General features: G+C 40.3%; 1 protein-coding gene across 1 annotated transcript in view; it reads right to left on the bottom strand.

The window, feature by feature from the left end:
• The window catches only part of PRKCI (protein kinase C iota), a 1721954-nt gene extending 1700487 nt beyond the window's left edge, over nucleotides 1–21467 (bottom strand). Inside the window, exon 1 of the mRNA XM_044070065.1 lies at nucleotides 21054–21467. Coding sequence (XP_043926000.1) covers nucleotides 21054–21133 — 80 coding nt within the window. The 5' untranslated portion in view covers nucleotides 21134–21467. The remainder of the gene's footprint in view (nucleotides 1–21053) is intronic.
• Between the last annotated feature and the right edge of the window lie 837 nt (nucleotides 21468–22304).

The following is a 22304-nucleotide window of genomic DNA, read 5'->3' on the forward strand; positions in this document are numbered from 1 at the left end:
GATCACAAGTAGACTGTGACCTTAACATTGACCACCATGTGTCTACTGTAGTAAGGAAGGCTCGATTAGCAAAGGCATCACCTCTAGAGCAAAGGAGGTTATAACCCCCTCTATACTCATCACTAATAAGGCCTATAATTGAGTACAACGCCCTTTTCTGCATGCACTGTACAAAGCACCTGCAGCAATTGGAGAGACCGGAGAGGTTTCTAACTAAGAACAAGGGACTCCAGCACATGCCTTATACAGATCGACTAACGTTACTGTCACTCTACATAGTATCATATATAGACTTCTTAGGGGAGACTTATGCCTGGCTTACATAGTAATCTCCGACCCAAACCTAATGAATTTGCTGCACATCCATAAATCAAACAGGACTACAGCTACCCATTCCAGGGACCTAAACATGGCCTGCAACTTGAATAGGACGTGCTTGAGGAATAGATTTTTCTCCCAATGACTGCTGCATCTTTGGAATAGGCTGCCATTTCATGTGAAGTGGAGCACCTCTACGACACTGTTCAAAAGAAACATAGACGAGTGGATGGGGCACCGGATGGGGCACTGTAAATTCTTACCAGGGAAAGCAGCCACAACCCTCCAGGGCGTGGGCAGTCATTAATAAATACAATCCTGGGTATTGACTAGAGTATGTAAACTATTCCCGGCTCCACAAAGTCTACTCTTCAATTTTTCACTTGGAACTAGACAAACTTTAACTTAAGCACTCAAACCATTTATTTCACAGCCCAGCACTTGCTCAAAACTCATAGCAAGCACTAATTAACCCTAGCACTAAACCCCCTATACTGTTCAGAAGGACAAGGCCCTCTATTCGTCCCTACCATCCAATCAGTAAAACAGCTCACTTTACCTATTCAGGCATGTCCAAAGGGCAGTTTCAGGTGTACTCTCAAGTCCAACTGGTGAATCTGGGCATTTTGAGGCAATCTTACAACTGCCTCATGTACACAGACAACCCTCTCCTCCTACCACCAAAACACTAATATATGTGAGAGATGCAATTATACAGCCAAACTGGAGGCAAAGTTCTCTCAACCTAAGACTGGAACTGACAGTCAAGAGGAGAAGGAAAATACTTGCATCACACCACCAGTCTCACAAAGACCTACTAAACCAACACCGGCAAGTCACACACACAAATACACGAAAATATACCCCAAGGCTCTAAATAAAAATCTGCAAAAGCAACAGAGACCTCCAAAGCAGACACCCAAGCAACCTCCACACCCCATCACAAACCATGAAACACATACTTCACATAGGTTCATAGGTAGGTACTAGGCTCTTGGCCCTAGGGCCTATACAAGCCTAGCCAAAAATGTACCCTGGCTTTCGCAACCCAAGATAATTATTTTCCTGTGCCCCTGTCAAGCAGAACCACAGAAGTGATCCCCGGGGTGAATTTCCTATTACCCATCCAATCATCAAGATTTTTCTTGAAGAGTGCTAATGAGGAGCTCTGTTTGACATAGATAGGTAGTCTGTTCCAGAGTATGGGAAGTCTCTGGGACACGAATCTATCCCTCCAGCATGTTCTATTTATTGTGGTGACAAAGTTTAGGTCCCTAGAGCGTGTAGCTCGGAGGGATTGGGATTTCTTTAAGTGGAGCATGTCCAACAGCTCTGGGTTTGACACAGCTTTATATGTGAGGCAGAGATCGCCTCTGAGTAGGCGATATGCGACGGAGTAAAGCTGGAGTTTTTTGAGATGGTCTGCGTAAGGCATCTGTTTAAGGCCAGTAATCCTCTTTGTGAGATATTTTTGCGGCCTTTCCAGTTGTTGTAGATGTCTTGTGAGGTACATACCAAAAGGGGTGTTGCACTCTATAATGGGTCTAATGAGTGATGAGTACAGGGGAACAATGACCTCTTCTTTTTCTGGATGAGAAACCTTTTGTGATGAGGTGTGCCACGTAGAAGGATTTCCTGACCACTTTGGTGATGCGATTATCAAAGGAGAAACTACTGTCCACCTGTATCCCAAGGTCTCTTATCACACTTTCAGTGTTAAGTAGACTACCGCCTATGTGGTAGTTCACGGGTACAGAATTTTTACCAAAGGGGATGACAATGCACTTTTTGGCACTGAGCTTGAGACCATGTCTTTGAAACTAGGCATCTGTCTCAGTGAGGCCCTTTTGTAGGATGTCCACATCGTTAGGAGTTTCAATTATGGCGCTTAGTTTGCAGTCATCTGCGAATTTAGTTAGCCAAAGACCTTCTGTGTTTGATATCTACTTCTCTGAAGTACAGGCTAACAGGGGAGGACCCAGGACTGAACCCTGTGGTACTCCACTTTCACTGGTCTGAAGTCTGATTTGGAGTCTGCTACTTTCACAGTGTGGGTTCTTTCAGTAAGCCAGTTGGCAACCCATCTTGTGACATAGGGATTTATACCTAGTTTAGTAAGTTTATCTATAATTCCAGAGTGGGGGATGGTGTAGAACGCCTTGGCGAGATCTAGATAGGCTGTGTGAACCACCTTACCCTCATCCATGGCCTTGGTGACTTCAGGTTTAGGAGACATGATCTGCCTTTTACAAACCCAAACTGTGTGGGGTCCAGGGTTTGGAGATCTCCAATGTCTTTGTTTAGGAGTTCCATGATGATACGTTCCATGGCCTTGCAGACGAGGCTCGTCAGGCTAATGGGGCGGTAGTTCCCGGGTCTGTTGTGCCCCCCCCCCCTTTGTGGAGTGGGACAACTGTCGCGGTGCGCCATTCAATGGGCACAAAGCCTGAGGTTAGGCTATGATTGAACATGGTACTTACGTGGGGTGTCAGTTCATTCTGTAGTTCATGTAGAAGGCAGCCTGGGATGTTATCAGGTCCCATGGATGCTGTGTTCTTGGCTTTGGAGAGTGAAGTTTTTACCTGTGCAGCCGTGATTACAGGAACTTTGCATTCTTCCGGTATAAAGATGGGCCCTTTAGGGGGTGAGAGGGGGGTAAAGTTAGCACTGAACCCATCTGCCAGGATGTTGGCAATATCAGTTGGTTCTGTATATTTAGTGTCATTGTGCTGTAACTCAGAGCAGATCTGAGTGTTGTCATTGAGATTTTTAACATAGCTATAGAATGCTTTGTGGTTGTCTTTAGAATCAGTGGCAATTTTGTTTTCATAACTAGCTTTGGAGGATTTTATGAGGGATCTCAGCTTCTTACTGAGGCTGACCAGGGAGTTCCTCCAATCATGGGATTTTACTCTTTTTTTGCAACAGTTTCTTTCTTCTGTTGTAGAGTTTGTTTATGGCAGAAGACTACCAGATTAAATTTTTTACGGTTGTTTTCCTAAAGGGGGTGGGAGCGGGATGTGGATGTCTAGGGTGATTAGCTTGTGGTCGGATCTGACCAACGAGGAGCTGACCTCTGGTGTGGAACACCGGTCACCCATGTTGGTGATGACCAGGTCTAGGATATTGCTGCCTCTGGTGGGGGTGTGGATAAGTTGATCCAAAGCGTTGGAATTGATGATTTCCAGAAAACGTTGAGCAAAAGAGTTGGTACAGGAGTAGTTTTCCCAGTTAATGGTAGGGTAGTTGAAATCACCCATTATTAGAGTGTTGGGTTGTACCTTAATATTTTCCAGTGTATCAAGAAAAGAGGAGTGGGAATCCTGGGGCATGGTGGGGGCTCTGTAGCAAGCTACAATCTGGATTGCGGTTTTGCCCTGAGTTAGTTGAACTTGGATAATCTCGGATGCATTATGCAGAGCAACTAGCTTGGAGGTGTGGATATCCTTAATGAATATGGACACGCCTCCACCTTTAGTGTTTCGGTCTGGTTTTGGTGGCCGAAAGGTGTGGTATGAATTATAGCCTGGTAATGCATGGGTGCTCTCTGGAGCTTTGAACCAGGTCTCTGTCACTGCACAGATGTCAATGTTCTCCATTTTAAGGTGTGCCTCGAGTGAGTGCATTTTGAGGTTTAGACTTCTAGCATTGAGTAGCATTACCCTCATATTTTGCTTGCTTGTACCTGTTACGGTGGTGAATTTGTCATTTGAATCTTGCCTAAAAACGGCACTATAGGGGTGGCAAGAGCCTTTGCCAGTATCCGGAATCCCAAGGGCAACAGGTGCAGGCCATCTCTGGCAAAGCAGCATGGTCTGTCGATCATGTCATCCCAGGCAGACACATACTGGATTCCCTTAGAATGACACCAGAAGCTTAGCCAATTGTTAAAGTCAATCATTTTGTCCGTGTACTGTGGTGTCATTCTGGGTGATGGCAGGATGCTACTCAGGGCTAGGGTCATACCGGCCTGGGCTACAAGATCAGAGAGCTCCTCCATGTCTCTTTTCATGTAGTCCAGGGAGGTACATCTCAGGTCATTCACACCAACATGGACAATGACAAAGTCATATTTGTACTTGTTGTGGAGTGACCTGAGTGCGTGCGTTATGTGGCGGATCCTGGCACCTGACAGGCAGCTGACAGTAACTTTTTCCTTGTTTAGCCTGGTGAGTGGAACATCAGTGTGCCTGACTATAGAGTCACCAATGACTAGAGTGTTGGGTACGTTATGCCTTATGGGCTGTAGTTGAGTGGCACACTGAATATGTGGACTATGTGTCATTTGGGTTGTGTTGGGGGGGTGGAGGTTGCTTGCATTTCTGCTTTGGAGGTCTCTGTTGTTTGGGCAGATTAGTACAGAGAGCCTCCGCGAATGTAGCTGTGTGTTGTGTGGTTCTGTGTGTGTGTTTTGGTGGTGTAGGTTTTGAGGGACTATGTGATGAGTGTGGTGCGGTGCAAGTGTTTACCTTCTCCTCTTGACTATCTAGGCCTGTCTTTGGTAAAGAGAGCTTTGCTTCCAGTTTGGCTATATAAGTGCATCTCTCACAGGTCGTAGTGTTGGATGATAGGAGGAGAGGGTTGTCTGTGTACATGAGGCAATTGCTGCATTGTCTCAAGATGCCCAGATTCATCAGGTAGACAGGAGAAAACACCGGGAGCTGACCTTTAGACATGCCTGAATAGGTGCTTATTTATTAAGTACTAAAAACTGCTTTCCTCTAGACAAGTGAGGAAAGTTGAGTGCTGTAGTAATTTGTAAATTATTTAGTGCTTACAAAGAGTTCTGAACAAGTGCTGAGATCAAAGAAATAGATGAGTGCTAAAACTAAAAAGCTGGCTAGTTGCAAGGGAAATTTTGAAAAACAGACTTTATGGCGCCAGGAATAGTTTAACCCCAGTTAAGTGGGGGGGCTTAGGAGCTCACAAACAGTCCTGGACACAGCAAATTCGTATCTGACCTGCCACAGGAAAGGGGGGGAAGCAAGCTTATTTTTTTTTTCCAGTAAAGTGGAAATGGAGAAAGCTGGAACAGAAGTTAATTCAACGTTAAGAATCTGAGTGGGTTGACCTTCACAAATGTTCTCTATTAGATTGAGTGAACTAATGACACTAGACTGGGAGGAGTGTCACAGATCAAATATACAGTATGGGCGGGCAACTGCAAAGCCACCAAGTATAAAAACACACAACACTAGGGTGGGTGGGAAAAAATTACAGTTCCTAGCTGTAGCCACGAAATGAAAGTTTTAAATAGATCAAGGAGCAGACTCGAGAATGCTTTTAAACAGACAAAAATGCACATAAAGTTTCGGATAGAGCAATCACAAACAGAAAATACAACTCTCAGTATGAAAAAGCAGTTTACAGTTAAGTAATGTTAAAACAGTTTAAAACTGTACATAAATGCAGTGAAACAATAAAAAAAGCTTTATAACAGTGCAAAATCACAGCCCTTAAAGCAAAATACTAGGCTGGAGAAGGTTACAGATAGCTGCCTGTTGGGTGCCAGGATCCACCACATAACACAAGCACTCAGGTCGCTCCAGAACAAGTACAAATACGACTCTGTCATTGTCCATGTTGGTGTGAATGACTAGACACATACCTCCCTGGACTTCAAGAAAAGAGACATGGAAGAGCTCTCTGATCACATAGCCCAGGCCGGTATGACCCCGAGTAGCACCCTGCCCTCACCAAGAATGATGCCACAGTATAAAGAAAAAATTATCAATTTCAACAATTGGCTAAGTTTCTGGTGTCATTCAAAGGGGATCCAGTATCTGTCCACCTGGGATAACATGCTAGACAAGCCACGTTGCTTCGCAAGAGATGGCTTGCACCTGTCACCTTTAGGCTTTCAAATACTGGCCAAGGCTTTTGCCACCCCCATAGTGCCTTTTTAGGCAAGGCTCAAAAGACAAACCCACCACCGTAAATAGCACAAGTACCAAAAACTGAAGGTAATGCTACTCAACACCAGAAGTCTAAACCTCAAACTGCATCGACATCTGTGCAGTAACAGAAACCTGGTTTAAGGCTCCATTGAGCACCCCAGCACTATCAGGCTATAACTCATACCATACTTTTTGGCCACAGAACCCGGACTGAAACACAAAAGGCGGGAGGTGTATCCATATTCATCAAGAATACCCACACCTCCAGGTTAGTGACACAGCACAATGCCTCAGATATCAACCATATACAACTAACAATGGGCAAAACTGCAATTCATATTGTAGCTTGCTACAGATCACCCACCATGACCCAGGACCCCCATTCCACATTTCTGGAGACACTGGAAAATATGAAGGTCCTACCAAACACCCTAATATTGGGTGATTTCAATTACCCAAACATTAACTGGGAGAACTACTCAAGTACCAACTCCCTCGCCCAACACTTCCTAGAATTCATAAACTCGAACGCCCTGGATCAACTGGTCAACATCCCCACCAGAGGTGACAACATATTGGACCTGGTCATCACCAACATAGGCGACCAGTGTTCTACACCAGAGGTCAACCCCTCACTGGTTAGATCAGACCATAGACTAAATCACTCCGGATATCCACATTCCGCCCCCACCCCCAATCAAGGAAGCCACCGTGAAAAAAACTTTTCAAAAGCAAACTTCACATTACTTAAGACCGAGGTGGAAAGATTCATGGCCCCCATGCTAAAGGACAACACTGTCCAAGCTGCTGAATCCCTTACAAAGGCACTCTATGAGCACCTGCAAGAATGCATGGATTGTGCTATCCCAAACAAAACCAAGACTCGCTCCTCCAAGAAAAGGAAACCAGTCTGGTGGACCCCTGCCATACATAAGCTATACAATAGGAGGAGGAAACTAGTACAGAAATCCCAAGAAGGAAAGACATCCCTGATCAGTATCAGCAAGAAACTACAATCCCTCATAAAATCATCCAAGGCTAGCTTCGAAAGAAAAATTGCCAAGGACTCCAAAGATAACCACACACCATTCTTTAGCTATGTCAAGAACCTAAGTGGAAACTCTCAGATCTGCTCTGAGTTTAGTGCAGAATGGTACAAAATAAACTGAACCGACTGATATTGATGTAGAGCCCCGGCAATCACTGACACCCAGGTTAATCCAAAGCCCAAAACACAGCTTCAATGGGACCGGACGGTGTCCCAGGCTGTGTCTTACACGAGCTCCAAAATGAACTAACTCCTCACCGAAACACACTGTTCAAAAAACTCAGCCTCTCTACAGGCTACGTACCCATAGTGTGGCGCACAGCAACAGTTATCCAGCTCCACAAAGGTGGAGCCACAAAGGACCCCGGGAACTATCGCCCTATAAGCCTGACTAGCCTGGTCTGCAAGGCTATGAAGCACATCATCATGGAACTCATTAACAGAGACATTGGGAACCTCCAAACATTGGACCCTACCCCAGTTTGGCTTTGTTAAGGGCAGATCATCCCTCCTAAACCTGGTGGACTTCAGTTACCAAGGCTTTAGACAAGGGAAAGGAGGTCCACACAGCCTACCTAGACCTCGCGAAGACTTGACACCATTCCCCATTCTGGTATTATAGATAAGCTCACCAGCCTGAACATAAACCCCTACGTCACGAAATGGGTTGCCAATTGGCTCACGGATAGAACCCACACAGTGAGAGTCGCAAGCTCTAGGTCCAACTCTAAACCGGTTACAAGTGGCGTCCCCCAGGGCTCAGTCCTGGGACCCCTCCTGTTCGGTATACACTTCTCAGAGGTACAGGCAAGCACAGGAGGACTATGGCTGACCAAGTTCGCAGACGACTGCAAACTGGGGGCCATAATTGGCTCTACGGTTGATACAGACATCCCCCAGAAGGGTCTCACTGAGACGGATACCTGGTGTCAATATCATGGCCTCAAGCTAAATGCCAAAAAGTGCACAGTCATCCCCTTTGGAAAAAAAATATCCGCGAACTACCACATAGGTGGTAGTCCCCTAAATGCAGAAAATGCAATAAGAGATCTGGGGACCCAAGTAGACAGTATTCTCTCCTTTGATAATCATATTGCTAAGGTGGTTAGAAAATCCTTCTATGTGGCCCACCTAATCACAAAAGGATTCACATCTAGAACAAAAGAGATTATTGTGCCCCTCTATTCCTCACTCATCAGACCAGTCAGAGTACAATGCCCCATCTGGATTGTACCTTACAAGACACCTGCAACAACTGGAAAGACCACAGAAGTACCTCACCAAGAGGATTACTGGCCTCAAACAGATGCCCTATGCAGCCCGACTGAAGAAACTCCAGCTGTACTCGGTTGCATACTGCTTACTCAGAGGTGATCTCTGCCTGACATACAAGGCCATGTCCAACCCAGAATTGATGGACATGCTCCATCTAAAAAAAAAAAAAAAAAAAAAAAATCCCCAAGAGCAACACGCTACAGAGATCTAAACCTCACCACAACGATAAATAGAATGTACTGGAGGGATAGATTCCTGTCCCAGAGACTCCCCATGCTTTGGAACAGGATTCCAATCTACATTAGGCAGAGCCCCTCACTAACACTCTTCAACAGAAACCTTGACGAGTGGATGGGAAACAGAAAATTTACCCCGGGGATCACTGCAGTGGCTCTGCTGGACAGAGGCACAGGGAACTAATCTAAGGGGGTGGTGAAAGCCAACACATTCTGGCTAGGCTTATAGATGCCCTTGGGCAGATAGGTTCATAGGTAAGTACTAGGCTATTATATTGGGATGAAACTGCTAGGCTTGAAATGACCTCCTGGTTGATAACCTAGTAACCTCCTATAATCCTAAATACACAAAAATAGTACTGGTCTCAATATTTTGAGCAGTTGGAGCACATGATTAAGGCTATGAGAGTTAAGAAGCTTGAGGTTTGAACTTCCACTTACCTACTAAGAAACTTTGAGCAAATCACCCAACCAGGATGTAATGTGGAATAAATGAGAAAATTGAGCTTGGCTTCTCGGTGGTCTCCTGGACTGCATGACTAGTTAACTACCTGTTCTTCTTTCGGCCTTTCCCGGTTAGGGGTCACCACAGCAGAACTCCGGTCCGCTAATGATTGGCAGTAGATTTTTACAGTGCCGAGGTGCCAGCTCGATGCCCAACCTTCAACAAAGGCACAACCATTCACGCATGTCTTTCGAACACCACTCGACCACGGGGAGGACATGCAGACTCCACACAGAAAGTGCTCCAACCAAGAATCGAACAGGAGAACCTCTTGCTGTGAGGAGACAACGCTACCGCTGCACCACCACAGCTTCCATATGCTTGAATATATTGGCTGTTGCTCGCATATTCTCAACTAGTGGCAAAACATGAAGGTGAGTGGATAGCTATGAGACATGCCATCTCACATCCCTAAACTCCTACATACAGACTTGTCTAGTATCAAACAGATATCAGTTTGTTCCCTACCGAAAAAAAAATCAAATTGCAGTGGAAAAACACCAAGGCAACACAGTTACTTCTGTGTCTGTCAAAAAAAAGCAGAAGGGAAGAAGTCCCAAACATTAGCATTTATTATAAGGCTGGCATAGTAAAATGCTTATCACATATAATAAATCCTCATAATATTTTAGTCAGTAAACTACTGGTTTCACTGCCTTCATTTTTCAACCCTAATGCTTTAGCTTAGACATGGGACTCTACCTTTCTTATATATGCACTCTGTATGCATCCTGGCAAACTATACCTTTCTTATATATGCACTCTGTATGCATCCTGGCAAACTATACCCATAAACACATAATAATAAAATCAACAAACCTGACCTTACACTTCCTTGCTCTAGTTTCCATTTTAATAACTGACACACAGAATTTTCTCCCAGTAATTTTCAGCGGAGATGTGACCATTAAATAGCCAAAGTGGTAAGATTTGAGCAAACAATCTATAATCCAGCAATCCTTCCATTTCAATTTGCTGTACAAACCAGTGTGCATACACAATGAAATAAAACAATTCCCCTTACTTCCAAGTAGTTTATTACATTGAAAGTTAGTTTTCGAACAACACTTCATAGACATTCCAAGCATTGCACCTAATGCTTCAGTTAACATCCTAGTGTCAGAGATTGCCCGTCACTGCCACTAATATGTGACAAATGACCAACACTCAAATATGTAAAGGGCAGTAGATACAGTCCTTGGATCCTTCCCACTGCCCCAAAAATGTCCAATAACTACCAGAGTGATGATCTCTCAAGTTAAATCACTACTGCTCATCACTTTAAAGTAAAGTAAAGAAAAGGGAACATATGTATAATTCAAAAATCAAGTTACCAAATGCAACCTGACCCCAACAGCATACAGGGAATATGCACTTCCACCATGGGTATGAACTTCCAATATTCAGACTCAGTCTAAGACCGCACACTGATCACCTACAGATCTGAATCTTTGGACTAACACATCAGGTCCCTTTCTAACCACATTATCTTCCTGTGCCCTTATCCACAGTAACTATTTTGTAAACAAATGATTATTTACACACACACACACACACACACACACAGAATAGCCCTCAAGATAAACCATCTTTGGTCAGATATGCAGAGCAGGGCTTTTTCTCATACCCAAAGCAGGTATAATCATAGCACATGTTTTCTACTACTACTAACTCTTTAATGGTCTAAATTTAAGTGTCCTCCATTCTAACAAACTACCATCCCGGTTGGATTTTTGTTAACAAATTTGAAATTAGTCTCCTGAAAAGAACACAGCACTGCATAATCCTTAAACAACTTAATTTCTTCAAACTTCTTAAATGTCTTCCATGGCAAGACTACAGCACTATAGATGGTGCCAGCACTGCAACATACAAGTAGCTAAAAAGCACAGGAAACAAGGCACTATTGAAAGCGTAGTCCTGAGGCACTATTGAAAGCGTAGTCCTGATCACATAAGATCATCATCCACTATCAACATTTACAACAGCAAAAACAAAAGCCATATAGAGTAGTCAAAATAAAAAGCAAGCATCAGAAATCAGTGAAATAGCTACACCAAGTAATTATAGTGTTCTACATACTGACAGACAAAACTACATAATACACCAGTATATGCAATCAAAAACTACAGTAATGTGGGATAAAGATACCAGACAGTTCCAATAGTAGCAGCAGTAACAGGGATACTAAAAGATGTTTCAAGCATACTTACACATGCTACCTATACATGCAACTCCATTTGAACTGCAGGCGGAGGCAACTCTGGTATATTGCCATAGTCAAGAACAGCAATCTTGTCAAAAAATTACAATACTAATTTCTTTAGATTTTGGTTTACCGCTGGTCTCTTTTCAGGGGAGTAACAAGATGGTATTCATAAGGATGATGGGGGAAATATGGTCAGGGCATCGGACTTTCCCTACTCTTTGGAGCAGCTAGATAGTGCAAGCAGCAAGAAGAGGTCTAAGGGAAGCAGCAGCTTGGAGAAGGAAAGAAAAGCTACAGAGAGTTTGGAGGGGTAAAGTGAAAATTTGGAGAAAAATTGCATTCTGAAATGCCATATCAAACCAAAGATTCTTGTGTGGTGAAGGCTACAAGTGAACAGTTGTCTCCATGGAGAATGAAGTTAGACAGTCTGTTAAAGTGGTGTAGATAACAGGACTGGCGTCTGTGGGGGGGGCTTGCAGATGACATTCTTTTAAAAATAATTGAGCAGGATGATCCAGGTGACAGTTATGCGGTTTCATAAGGTGAAATGGCAGATTACTTTTTTGGAAGTGCTGAGGATGATAAATCAGATCACATGGCAGCAGAGAATGCAGCAGTGACAAGAGATAAGAGAGGAAAGCAGAAACAAACTGATAAGGTGGCTGGTTTTGTGGCAGCAGATAATGCAATAACTAAAACATATGCAGTGGTAACACTAGCCAAAAAAGGAGAGCAGTAAAAAACTCAAGTTTTAAAAAGAAGCAAAGACCTAATGTGAGAATAAAAAAAAGACATTGTAATAGACAGATATTATGTATGGGGTAATATGGTAACTGTTCTGGGTTTTAAAGCTCAAAAAATGTGGTCTTTTATACATAGAGACTTTTTGTGACATTTGAAACTGATGGGATGATGATGAAATTTATAGAACTAAGCAACAAAAATGACAGTCTTTACTGGTGGTAATGTTATTTTGCGGTTTAGAACTGATGACCCTAAAGACATGATGCTAACACATGTATGCGGGATCTGTGTGAAACTGCTGACAACACTGTGAAAGTTAAGAGATGAGAGAAACCTATAAAATGGAGGAGGAAGGTTGGCAGCTATTTTTAAAATATGAATAAACATGGTGAAACACTTGCCAAGTGTTATTTTTGTGGATGGTTTACAGTGGGACATCAAGATTTGCTGACCAACCTAAATAATTTATTTTCTTGGGACTTTTCACTTAAAACGAGGTACAGTGTAACCAGTGGGGGGAAGCTCTATGCCTGAATGTAGGTTGTGTTAAAAACTGACACTTTTTCCAACAGTACATAATGAAAATAAAAGGAAGGAAACATACACAAAAAAGGACAACAAGAGGCTGGGGAGAGGGCGAACTAGGTGAAGAAGAAAAAATACGGAGGGGAAAATGAGGGGAGAAAGTGCATGCAGGAAGAGCAGTCAAAAAAAGGGACCGATACTAATTTTTTTTTTTTTTAAGTTCTAACCAGTGAAAACTCTTATTCTAAGGATCAAGGATTATTTGCAATTAACCCAGGAAAATATTCAATATGGGAAAGAATAAAAAGAAAATGTAAATGTATTCAACTAAACTTAAAAAGAATGAAAGGCAACAATTTGAGCACTTTCTGTAAATATGAACAGTACTATTAGCTCTGTAAGGATAGGGATACTGGAATAGCAAGCTAAATGTGATATGATATGAGTGTTGCTCTTTTACAGGATGCAAGATTCCCGACAAGTAGAGAAAGACTGCAAACAGAAATAAATGTGGGGTGGGAATGTAATATGGAACCTGGTTGTTCTGAAGTGACTGTTGTGTAAAAATACTAGATGTAACATTGATAACTGTTGTGGATGTAAGGTGGAGAGAACATACAGGTAGCAGATGGCGATACAGTTGCAAAGGATTTTTCAGATCATTTAGCAATATAGATGGAAGACAGGGAGTATATTAAAAAAGAATAAATGAAAAATTACAGGATGAAATCTAAGCGTAAGAAGTACTGCAATTATAGAATGATCATACAACCATGAAGGACTTCTATAAAAACTGGTATGAGTTGTGGATTGAATTTAAAAAAAGTGTTTCCCCCCCCCAATGGAAGGATAATTTAAGAAAGTGAAGTATGAGAAAATGTACAGAAACGTATTGGTGAACCTGGACAATAATACAAGAGAGAGTATTATATCATGGAAAAAGAAGCATACAATAGAAAATCAAGAAAAAATTAAACCATTACTGGTTTACAGAGATATTATTTACAGAGGAGAAGCGAGAAGTATCTGCATATTTGGGTAAAACAGTAAATGAGGATATCAGGATAATGAGGGAAACGAAAAATGTAAAAGGAAAGATAAAAAGAACACAAGAATAAATTATTGTAGTATAGCAGTATAGTGGAAATTATGTACAAGAATAAAAAGAAGGAAAAAAAAAAAACAGACAGAGCATGGAAAGTAAAAAGAAAAAAAATCCAGAACAAGTTAAAGAATACTTTGAAAAATAAATTACTATTAGATAATTGGATGAAGTACTTAGGAAAGTAAATGTTAATTAAGTGTCAGACCCAAATGGTACAGGGTATGGAATGAACAAGAAATTAATGAACTGGCAATGAGAGCGATTTGTATACATACTGGATGAACAGTTGAAGGAAGGGTTCGTTTATGAAGAGTTAGGTAATGGGAAATTAACATTTTTATGGAAGAAAGAGGAGAAGAATTAAATATCGGAGACCCTTCACACTAAATAAACATTATCATTTTTATGAGAATAATAGAGAAAATGGAAGGAAGGATGATGTACAGTTTGGAAGAAAGCATATATGGTATAAAAGGGAAGGGATGTCAAGAATTGTTAATGGCTGTGAGAAACTGTGATGAGAAAAAGTAAAAAGAAGAATGTTAAACTTATGGCAGATGTTATAAAAGTATGGAATAGGCAATAGAATTAGGAGTGCGTGTATGTCAAATCATCAAAATAATAGAGTGAGCGTTAATGAATGGGTGGCTAAGTAAAGTAATATGCATTACGTGTGGTATAAAACAAGAATGTTCCACGAGTGGAAAATTGTTTGCATTGGTAATGAATGCAACAGTGAGTGAAGTAGTTTATAAAATGAAAGATGCTAGCAATGTGATGCAAAGTGAGGTGATGATTCCAGTAGTTTTGACATAAACAGAGGATATAATTGTAGATGCTACAAACAAAATATGGATGAAGGAAGTGTTGGTTTGTCTGAATGGATGTTTAAAGGTATTGAGAAGGACCCTGAATAAAGATAAAATTAACAGTTTGGGTGATGTGGTGAAAATTGGGAGTGTGTATTCTTCAAAAAATGAAGCATCTTTGCTAGGGATAAAATTTGGGAAAAATTAGGTAGTTAAGATGTAATGGGAGCATTTGATAAAATAAGTCAAATAAATATGTTTTCTGTTAAGAATGTACATCTTAGATTAGAGTTCAGGAAAAAGTTTTACCGGCTCAATTCCCTAATAATGGGAAAATGGCATGTCTGCAAATGTTTATATGATCCTGCAAAATACGAAAATCAAACTGTGTAATTGGTGATTTCGTTCATATGGGGCTCAAGATTAAACCCAGTGAAAACAGGAGTGTTTTATACAAATCAAAAATAAAGGGGGATTGGGATTACTAAATCCAGCTGTTTATTATGCTTCAATACAAGTTCAAGGAAGTGGGTAAAGCAGGGGAATACAAAATTAATAGTAAGAATGTTTTAAATGCAAGTGCAAACAGTTCTGAGAGATTATGAGAATAAGAAAAATGATAATTTTTAATTTCTTAGTAATTTTTTCTTGATAAAAAGAATACGTAACAGAATAAAATCTAATGATACAGACAAAACATAGAAGGATATGGCATAATAATTTAAGTAAACAAGACTACGTAAATCCATGGAAAATTTTACCAGAACTGATTAAAGCCACTAAAGGAAGGAAAAAGTGGCGTACCAAAATATAGTGTGTCAGGATTTCCTATGGAGACTGATATTTTCCCAGTAAAGGGGAATATGCCACATAAAAATGAAAGTTGAAAGAGTGTGCGATTGTGTATGGATATTACAAGAAGAACGAATGTGAGCAGGATATACAAGAATTTACTTAAGCAATCTGAGTTACTTGGATTTAAGAAAAAAATAAGAATGTGGAAAGGCACGAACAACCAATAATCCAAAGTATATGCACGAAACTAGAAGTGGAGAACTCAGATGGTATATTAAAATAAATTTATTGAACAATTATAATCCCAAAGATGGACGAACAAACCAATTAATACAAATGCCTTCACAATCACTGTATGCGTTTTTGTCTTATTCCATAGACTTCATCTATTGTTTGTGTAATTAAATGATTAATATAAATTGATAATGATGTATGCACTGGTCATCTGATGAAGTCTATGGAATAAGACGAAAACGCATACTGTGATTGTGAAGGCGTTTATGTTAAGTGGTTTGTTCGTCAGTTTTTGGGATTATGATTGTTCAATAAATTTAATTTTAATATACCATCGGAGTTCTCTGCTTCTGGTTTCGTGCATATACTTTGGATTATTACTTGGATTTAAGACTGAATGAAATTTTGTTTAATGGAAAATTATATTGTGAAAAAAATAAGACTATGGTTGTGGAAGAAGTTGTGGGGGGGTCAGTTATGGGAGAATAATAAGGATGTTATACAAAAAAAATTATAAAAATTGAAATGTGTTCGTGCCTGTAAATATCTGTGTATGTCATGTTAAATACAGGACTCCTACTCTTTTAAGTACCATAGAATCTTTTATACCCACCCGAATTACCATCAGCTTGGGCAGATAGCACTACAGTTTAATGTCTCATCTGAAGGATGACACACTAAGGAGTGCAGCAGCCCCCTTACATTGCCATACTGTACTGGAAAAAAATTAATCCAGTTTCCTGCTGTGAGAATAGAACTCACAGCCTTCTACAATAAAAACAATCATGGTTCCTGTTGAACTACTGAGATTAAACTTCTTGAACTCTAATTGTACCCTCACTCAGGATTGGACTCCATTCTTGTCATGGCATTAGAAACCCAAAACACTTGTTTATACATAAAAAATCCAAACCTCATCAGAAAATTAACTACACAACTACTTGTAGTGTGGTTGTTCATGCATTTCAGCAATATACTTTTAAGTTTACTTCATTCAAATCAAATTTAAATACAACATTTACAAATCGAATAGCTGTGCATATGCTAACCCCTACTATCCCTACCCATTCTCCTCCAACTATTCAACTTTATAAACATATTAAACCATTGTTCAAGTTGAAAAGTAACTTTATTGTCATTCAGACAATACACAAAAGTGTACAGCTGAATGAAATTTTGTTTCTTCAACTCTAAGTACAACAGAAAAACACAGCAACACAGAACAAAAAAGTACAACATTTACAACAGTGACCAAAGTGTAACAGTAGGTGCAGAAGAAACCATTCACCATTTGATTCTCGCAGACTACAGCAATCTACTATATCACCGCCATCACTCTCTCCACACCAGCAGCACTCAAATCCCAGTCAAGTCATGCCAGGTCGTTTCCAACACCACCAACCAAATCCGAACAACAAAACAAAACCGGCAGACAAAAAAAGAACCGGATCCCAGACATCTGCAACCAGCATGACCGCTCTGAATGGCCCTGTATGTTCAACCATCCTCTCTCAACTCTCACCAGTTCCATCTCTGACACCTCGACAGTCATCAGCAGCCCCTAAATTCTATCCAGCTCCTTCAGACTCAGCAAAAGCTAACACCGGACTTCCAAAAACACAACTCAGCAGCCAAGAGTTTGAATCCAGCGCTCTGCACCTCACCCAACTCGCCACCGAAGGCCCAAACTTTCATCCTCAGTTACGATCTCCATCCAATAACCCCAATAATAAAAACAACTAACACGGACACAACAACATGACGAACATTCAACCAGATCAAATGGACCCCAAAACGGATCAAAACAGACCACAAAAAACATACATCGGGAGCTGGAGAGGCCGCTGCCATACAAGGCACCTCCATCTTAGCAAATAATTGCATTGCATCTGTCAACAGGTTATTACTTCAACAGTCAAACTAGAAATAATTAAATTCCTCTCAAATAATATTAAGTACCAGTTGTAAAGCTCAGACAATGTTCTTCTGCAATATTTAAGCCCATTTATTATGAGTTCAGTTTCCAGAAAATATACAGATCTCCATATTCTACAAGGTATTCAAAGTTTTGACAATTGCCATTCACTTTCACAGTTTATACACTCCTTTTAACTAGTAGCAGCTATTGGCATACACATCATGATATGAAACAAGGAGCTAATTCTACAAACACAGTTATCTAAAATACATTTGCTTTAACGCTTGTATGTTGTACCTTTTTTATTACATTTTCAGTGTATCCACAATGGTATATTTAGGTCTAGATTTTCCAAGATGAAAATTGTTAAATGTTAATTTGATAATGAACACATAAAATGTCTGTATTAACAAATATGAAACACATGATTATGTAAACAATGAAATAGCACAGTATTCTGTGTTTTTAAAACTATATCTAGACATTACTCTTGTTCTGTGTATTTTTCTGCATTTCTGTTATACTTACTAACACATTTATGTGAAGCTTTTCCTGCATTTCCGCTAAAAACAGGAATCGCTCAGTTGGGCTATCCCACTGAACAAACTGCAAATCAAGTCAGTCAATTAATAGTCAAAAAAATAAATGAACAAAAGCTGATGGCTGACTGGCTAATGGCATACCATGATCAGCTCCGAATACAGAAAGGCTAATAGATGATACATCAAAAAGGCACACAGCAGTTTAAGCAAACAGTTTAACTATCCCAGGTATATAAGAGAGAGTTCAAATCCTGTCAGCACACAGGATCACAGAGGTCTCTTCTCTACCCTCTTCAACTACCCTTCAATTAGAGTTCATGGTGAGAGAATATGGTGCTTTCTGCCTAGCAAAAATGATCTGAACACCTGCCTTGTTCTCCAAGTACATTTTAACAGCATACTAATATGCAGCACTTCTTCATAAGCATGTCTCATTTAGTCCAGTATTAGCACTCATAAGGTGCTGTCAGTCGGCACTTACCAAAGAATGTTACAGATTTTCCCCATGTCAGCCTAATGAAACTAGCCAAGTCACCAAGGTAAAAATAAGACTCTCCATCTCACCCTCTTAAGCCCCAAACAAATGCAGAGAAGCTGAGGAGATACAGTATCTCCAGGCAGGTCATGATTCTGTCCCCAGGCCTCCTCCCAGTGGGCTACACCATGCCCAGTACACTCCCTCAGAGACAGGAACCAAACATCATACTGCCAAGGCACCTAAATCAGCTCAACTGACTCTTCTACATTCATAGGAGCACCGACTCTGTACAAAGATCTTCCTGGACTGTAAAACGTCTTACACACTTGAAGAGTGATCCCAGCTATCCCGTGCAAAGGGACATCACTTCTACAGCTTGCATCCATGACTTCATCCCTCCATCAATATCCAAAGCTTCTGATCACAGCTGAGGAAGGACATCACCATGACCAGTACATGAAGATTTAAAGTGTAATTTCACAACTTATATTACAGTCTACAAACACTGTAGGTTGAGCTCAAATCCACTGTAATTTGTACTCATACCACTCGTGATTCTGTAAAAACATTTTGCCCCCCTGTTGGACACTGTGCCTTAAAATTCGGAAAAGAAAAGAAATTGAGAGCCATGAAAATAATCACACTACTCCGCTTCAAGGCTCACTGACAATTACACACACATTCATTCATATAGTGGGATAATTTTCACACATAGGAACACTAAATGAGAAAAAGATAGCAAGCTACTTTCAAGGACTGCATAAGCAAGTGTAGTCTTTGAAAAATCAATGGAAATTTGGTGAAACTCATTGAAACTGAACATTTTTCAAAAAGGCAGCTTGGACTGTGAATATTTCAGAAATAACAAAAGTCAAGTACCGCTTGCTGTTGGGACTGAGTGCAGTTAACCAAAACAGACATGGCTTAAGAATGCATGTTGCAAACAAAACAAGTTTCAACAAAAAATTGACAGTTACTTTAAATCTTCTTCAAAAAAAAGCCTGAAAGAAGATAAAACAAACAGTCAATTCTAAAGTCAAGTTTTACTTCTCTTAAAGTGTGCACTAGTTTTGCTCTAACATTTTGATTTCAATCCTATGGGGGGGATACATTCACCTTCCCGCTAGTAAATCATTGTCATTCTGGACAAAACCAGAAATAACAGAGATAAAAAAAGCAAAAATCAGGGGCAGTTTTTAAATAGTATTAAAATTCACTTAAAATGTTAGTAGAGCAACATTCTCTGCAGATGTTTTAGACAGTTTTTAAATGCTATTAAATTCACTTAAAATGTTAGTAGAGCTACATGACTTCTCTACAGATGTTTTGGGCATTTCACACCTGACAGACTTTAGTGGCTACCAGTCATTGTGCCAAACAGACCACTAACCATTGCCACTCTACAATGCAGCTAATCCACAAAGCACTTCCCAGGAGTTCTTAGATGAAACTGTAATGTAATCTTTAGTGATTTACTAGAGTTCCAAGAAGTTCAAAAATGTTACGAGGGGCAGGGCAAAAATAAAAGCCAAAATCATGGCCACCTTGCAAAATTCTAGACAGAAGGGTATGCACATACTTGTTTCATGAGCAACTACTGGAAGAAAGTTCACAGAATAATAATCCATAATGTAATGCATATTTACATGCCAGACATATTGCCAGGGAATGGGGGTAAAATTTTTCCACTTCCAATGGCTCTTTGTTAAGGAATCTGTACAAAAATGTGCATTACCATCTTGAGTCAAACTATGACTCACAGGTATTTACTGATCTGCACACACCTACTTTCTGATAAGGGTGGAAACAAAGCTACGTCATGCAGAATACAGCTTTCATTTGCAACTATTTCATTGTTCAGATTTCCACATAACTAAACTATTTACTGTCATAGCTCTTAGAGCTACAAATCTGGGCAAAGCCACAAATAATGGGAGGACAAATGCCCAAGAATAGGACAATTTTTAAATATTGCTCTTACAAACATAGAAAGCTGATACACTATCAGGTTTTGGATTAGCATAAATTTTCTGAAGGATATGAAATCTGAAACGTAAATGTCTGCTACCATTTTCTGACTGCAGTCCTCAATGATTTGCCAGAAAACCACAATTTTAAGAAAAACGGACCAAAAATATGAGTCATAAATCTGGACAGTCGACATCCGAGAGGTATGCTTACTATTTTAAAACTAAACTAATTTGCAAATGTATACGCAAAACAACTACCCTGCCTTAACAGGGGAGCTCCCAATCGGGTATCTTTAAAAGATACACCGTAAAGTTTCAACAATCAACTGAAACAACTTTCAGACCTGTGAAAACAATGGACATATAACAATTCAAGCATCCAGATCATTAAAACTTAGACGGCAGTGTACCACCCGGGCTCTAGATGATCAGTCATCACACTTACCCTTTGAAATAAGCCTTCACTCGAACCTGGTGGGAATGTTCTCCAGGGTGGGACATGGTACTGTCCCGCTGCGTCGGCATTTCACACCTGACAAATTTTAGTGGCTATACCAGTCACTGTGCCAAACAAACCACTAGCCGTTGCCACTCTTAAAATGTAGCTAATCCACAAAACACTTCCCAAGAGTTCTTTCACCAGAGTCGAACCAATCGACTTCTTACCAGCACACATAAACACCGTTTTCATCTACATCGGGCCTTTCTCCGACTCTTCCAACTACTCTGTGGGGTGCATATAAAAACAGATGAAATATGCAATTCAAAACAGAAACAAATTAAACATCTACAAAGAAACTTCAATTAGAGGGAACTGTTCGTGCCGTAAAGAAAACACCTGCAATCCGACAAAGTTTAATTAAACCCAAACCCTCCCTAGCCACACAGATTGACTAATCCATGGTTTCTGGACTACTCCATCTAATTGGGGGGATGGGAGGGGCATAAAAGATGTAGCATTTTGTTAGTGCATTTTTTTTTTTTTTTTTTACTGTTTTATCTGTTAAGACGTATTATTGTAAACTACTGTACTGTTTTTAAAGCAGCAATAATCCGGTGCCTGTTAAATGCAAAACACAGAGGAGCGTTTCTCGTTCCACCCCTTGTTCTGGAGCGTTATGTTCCTGTCCAGTTCCAGTTTTCGTGAATACTGACCTGTCGTAGATTAGTTTTCCAATAACTAGGAAAAAAAAGATGGGTTATTTAGAATATTGCCATTTCTCTCTTTTCACGTTTATGTATTTTGTGGAAAAGTCACCAGACTGTTATTTCTGTTAAGTTTCTCAGAATCTCCTCGGGCTCTTATTCATTTTCGAAACGTTGATGGGCCAGTATATGATTTTTACTGTAGTGCTTGCTAGCTGATAATAAAGTTCTGAAGCTCAACAATATGCAGACCTTCCGTAAAACAGTTACGCGGATAGTGGGCATTTTTCTGTGGTACTCATATGAATGTACAGATTTTCGCAGAATGTCCAGATTTTTGCCTCATATTTATGGTCCGTTTTTCATAAAATTGTGATATTCTGACAAATTAGTGGCAAATCATTAATGGCTGAAGTTAGAACAGACATTTGAGTTTCAGACTTCATGACCTTCAGAAAAATTAATGCTAATGCAAAACCTGTTATTCTATCAATTTTCTAAATTTCTAAGGGCAGTATTTAAAAATTGTCCCCATTTGTGTGCCTTTGTC

Source organism: Protopterus annectens, chromosome 4.part1 (genome assembly GCF_019279795.1).
Source record: "Protopterus annectens isolate FY-2018-M chromosome 4.part1, PAN1.0, whole genome shotgun sequence".
NCBI classification, from domain to species: domain Eukaryota; kingdom Metazoa; phylum Chordata; order Ceratodontiformes; family Protopteridae; genus Protopterus; species Protopterus annectens.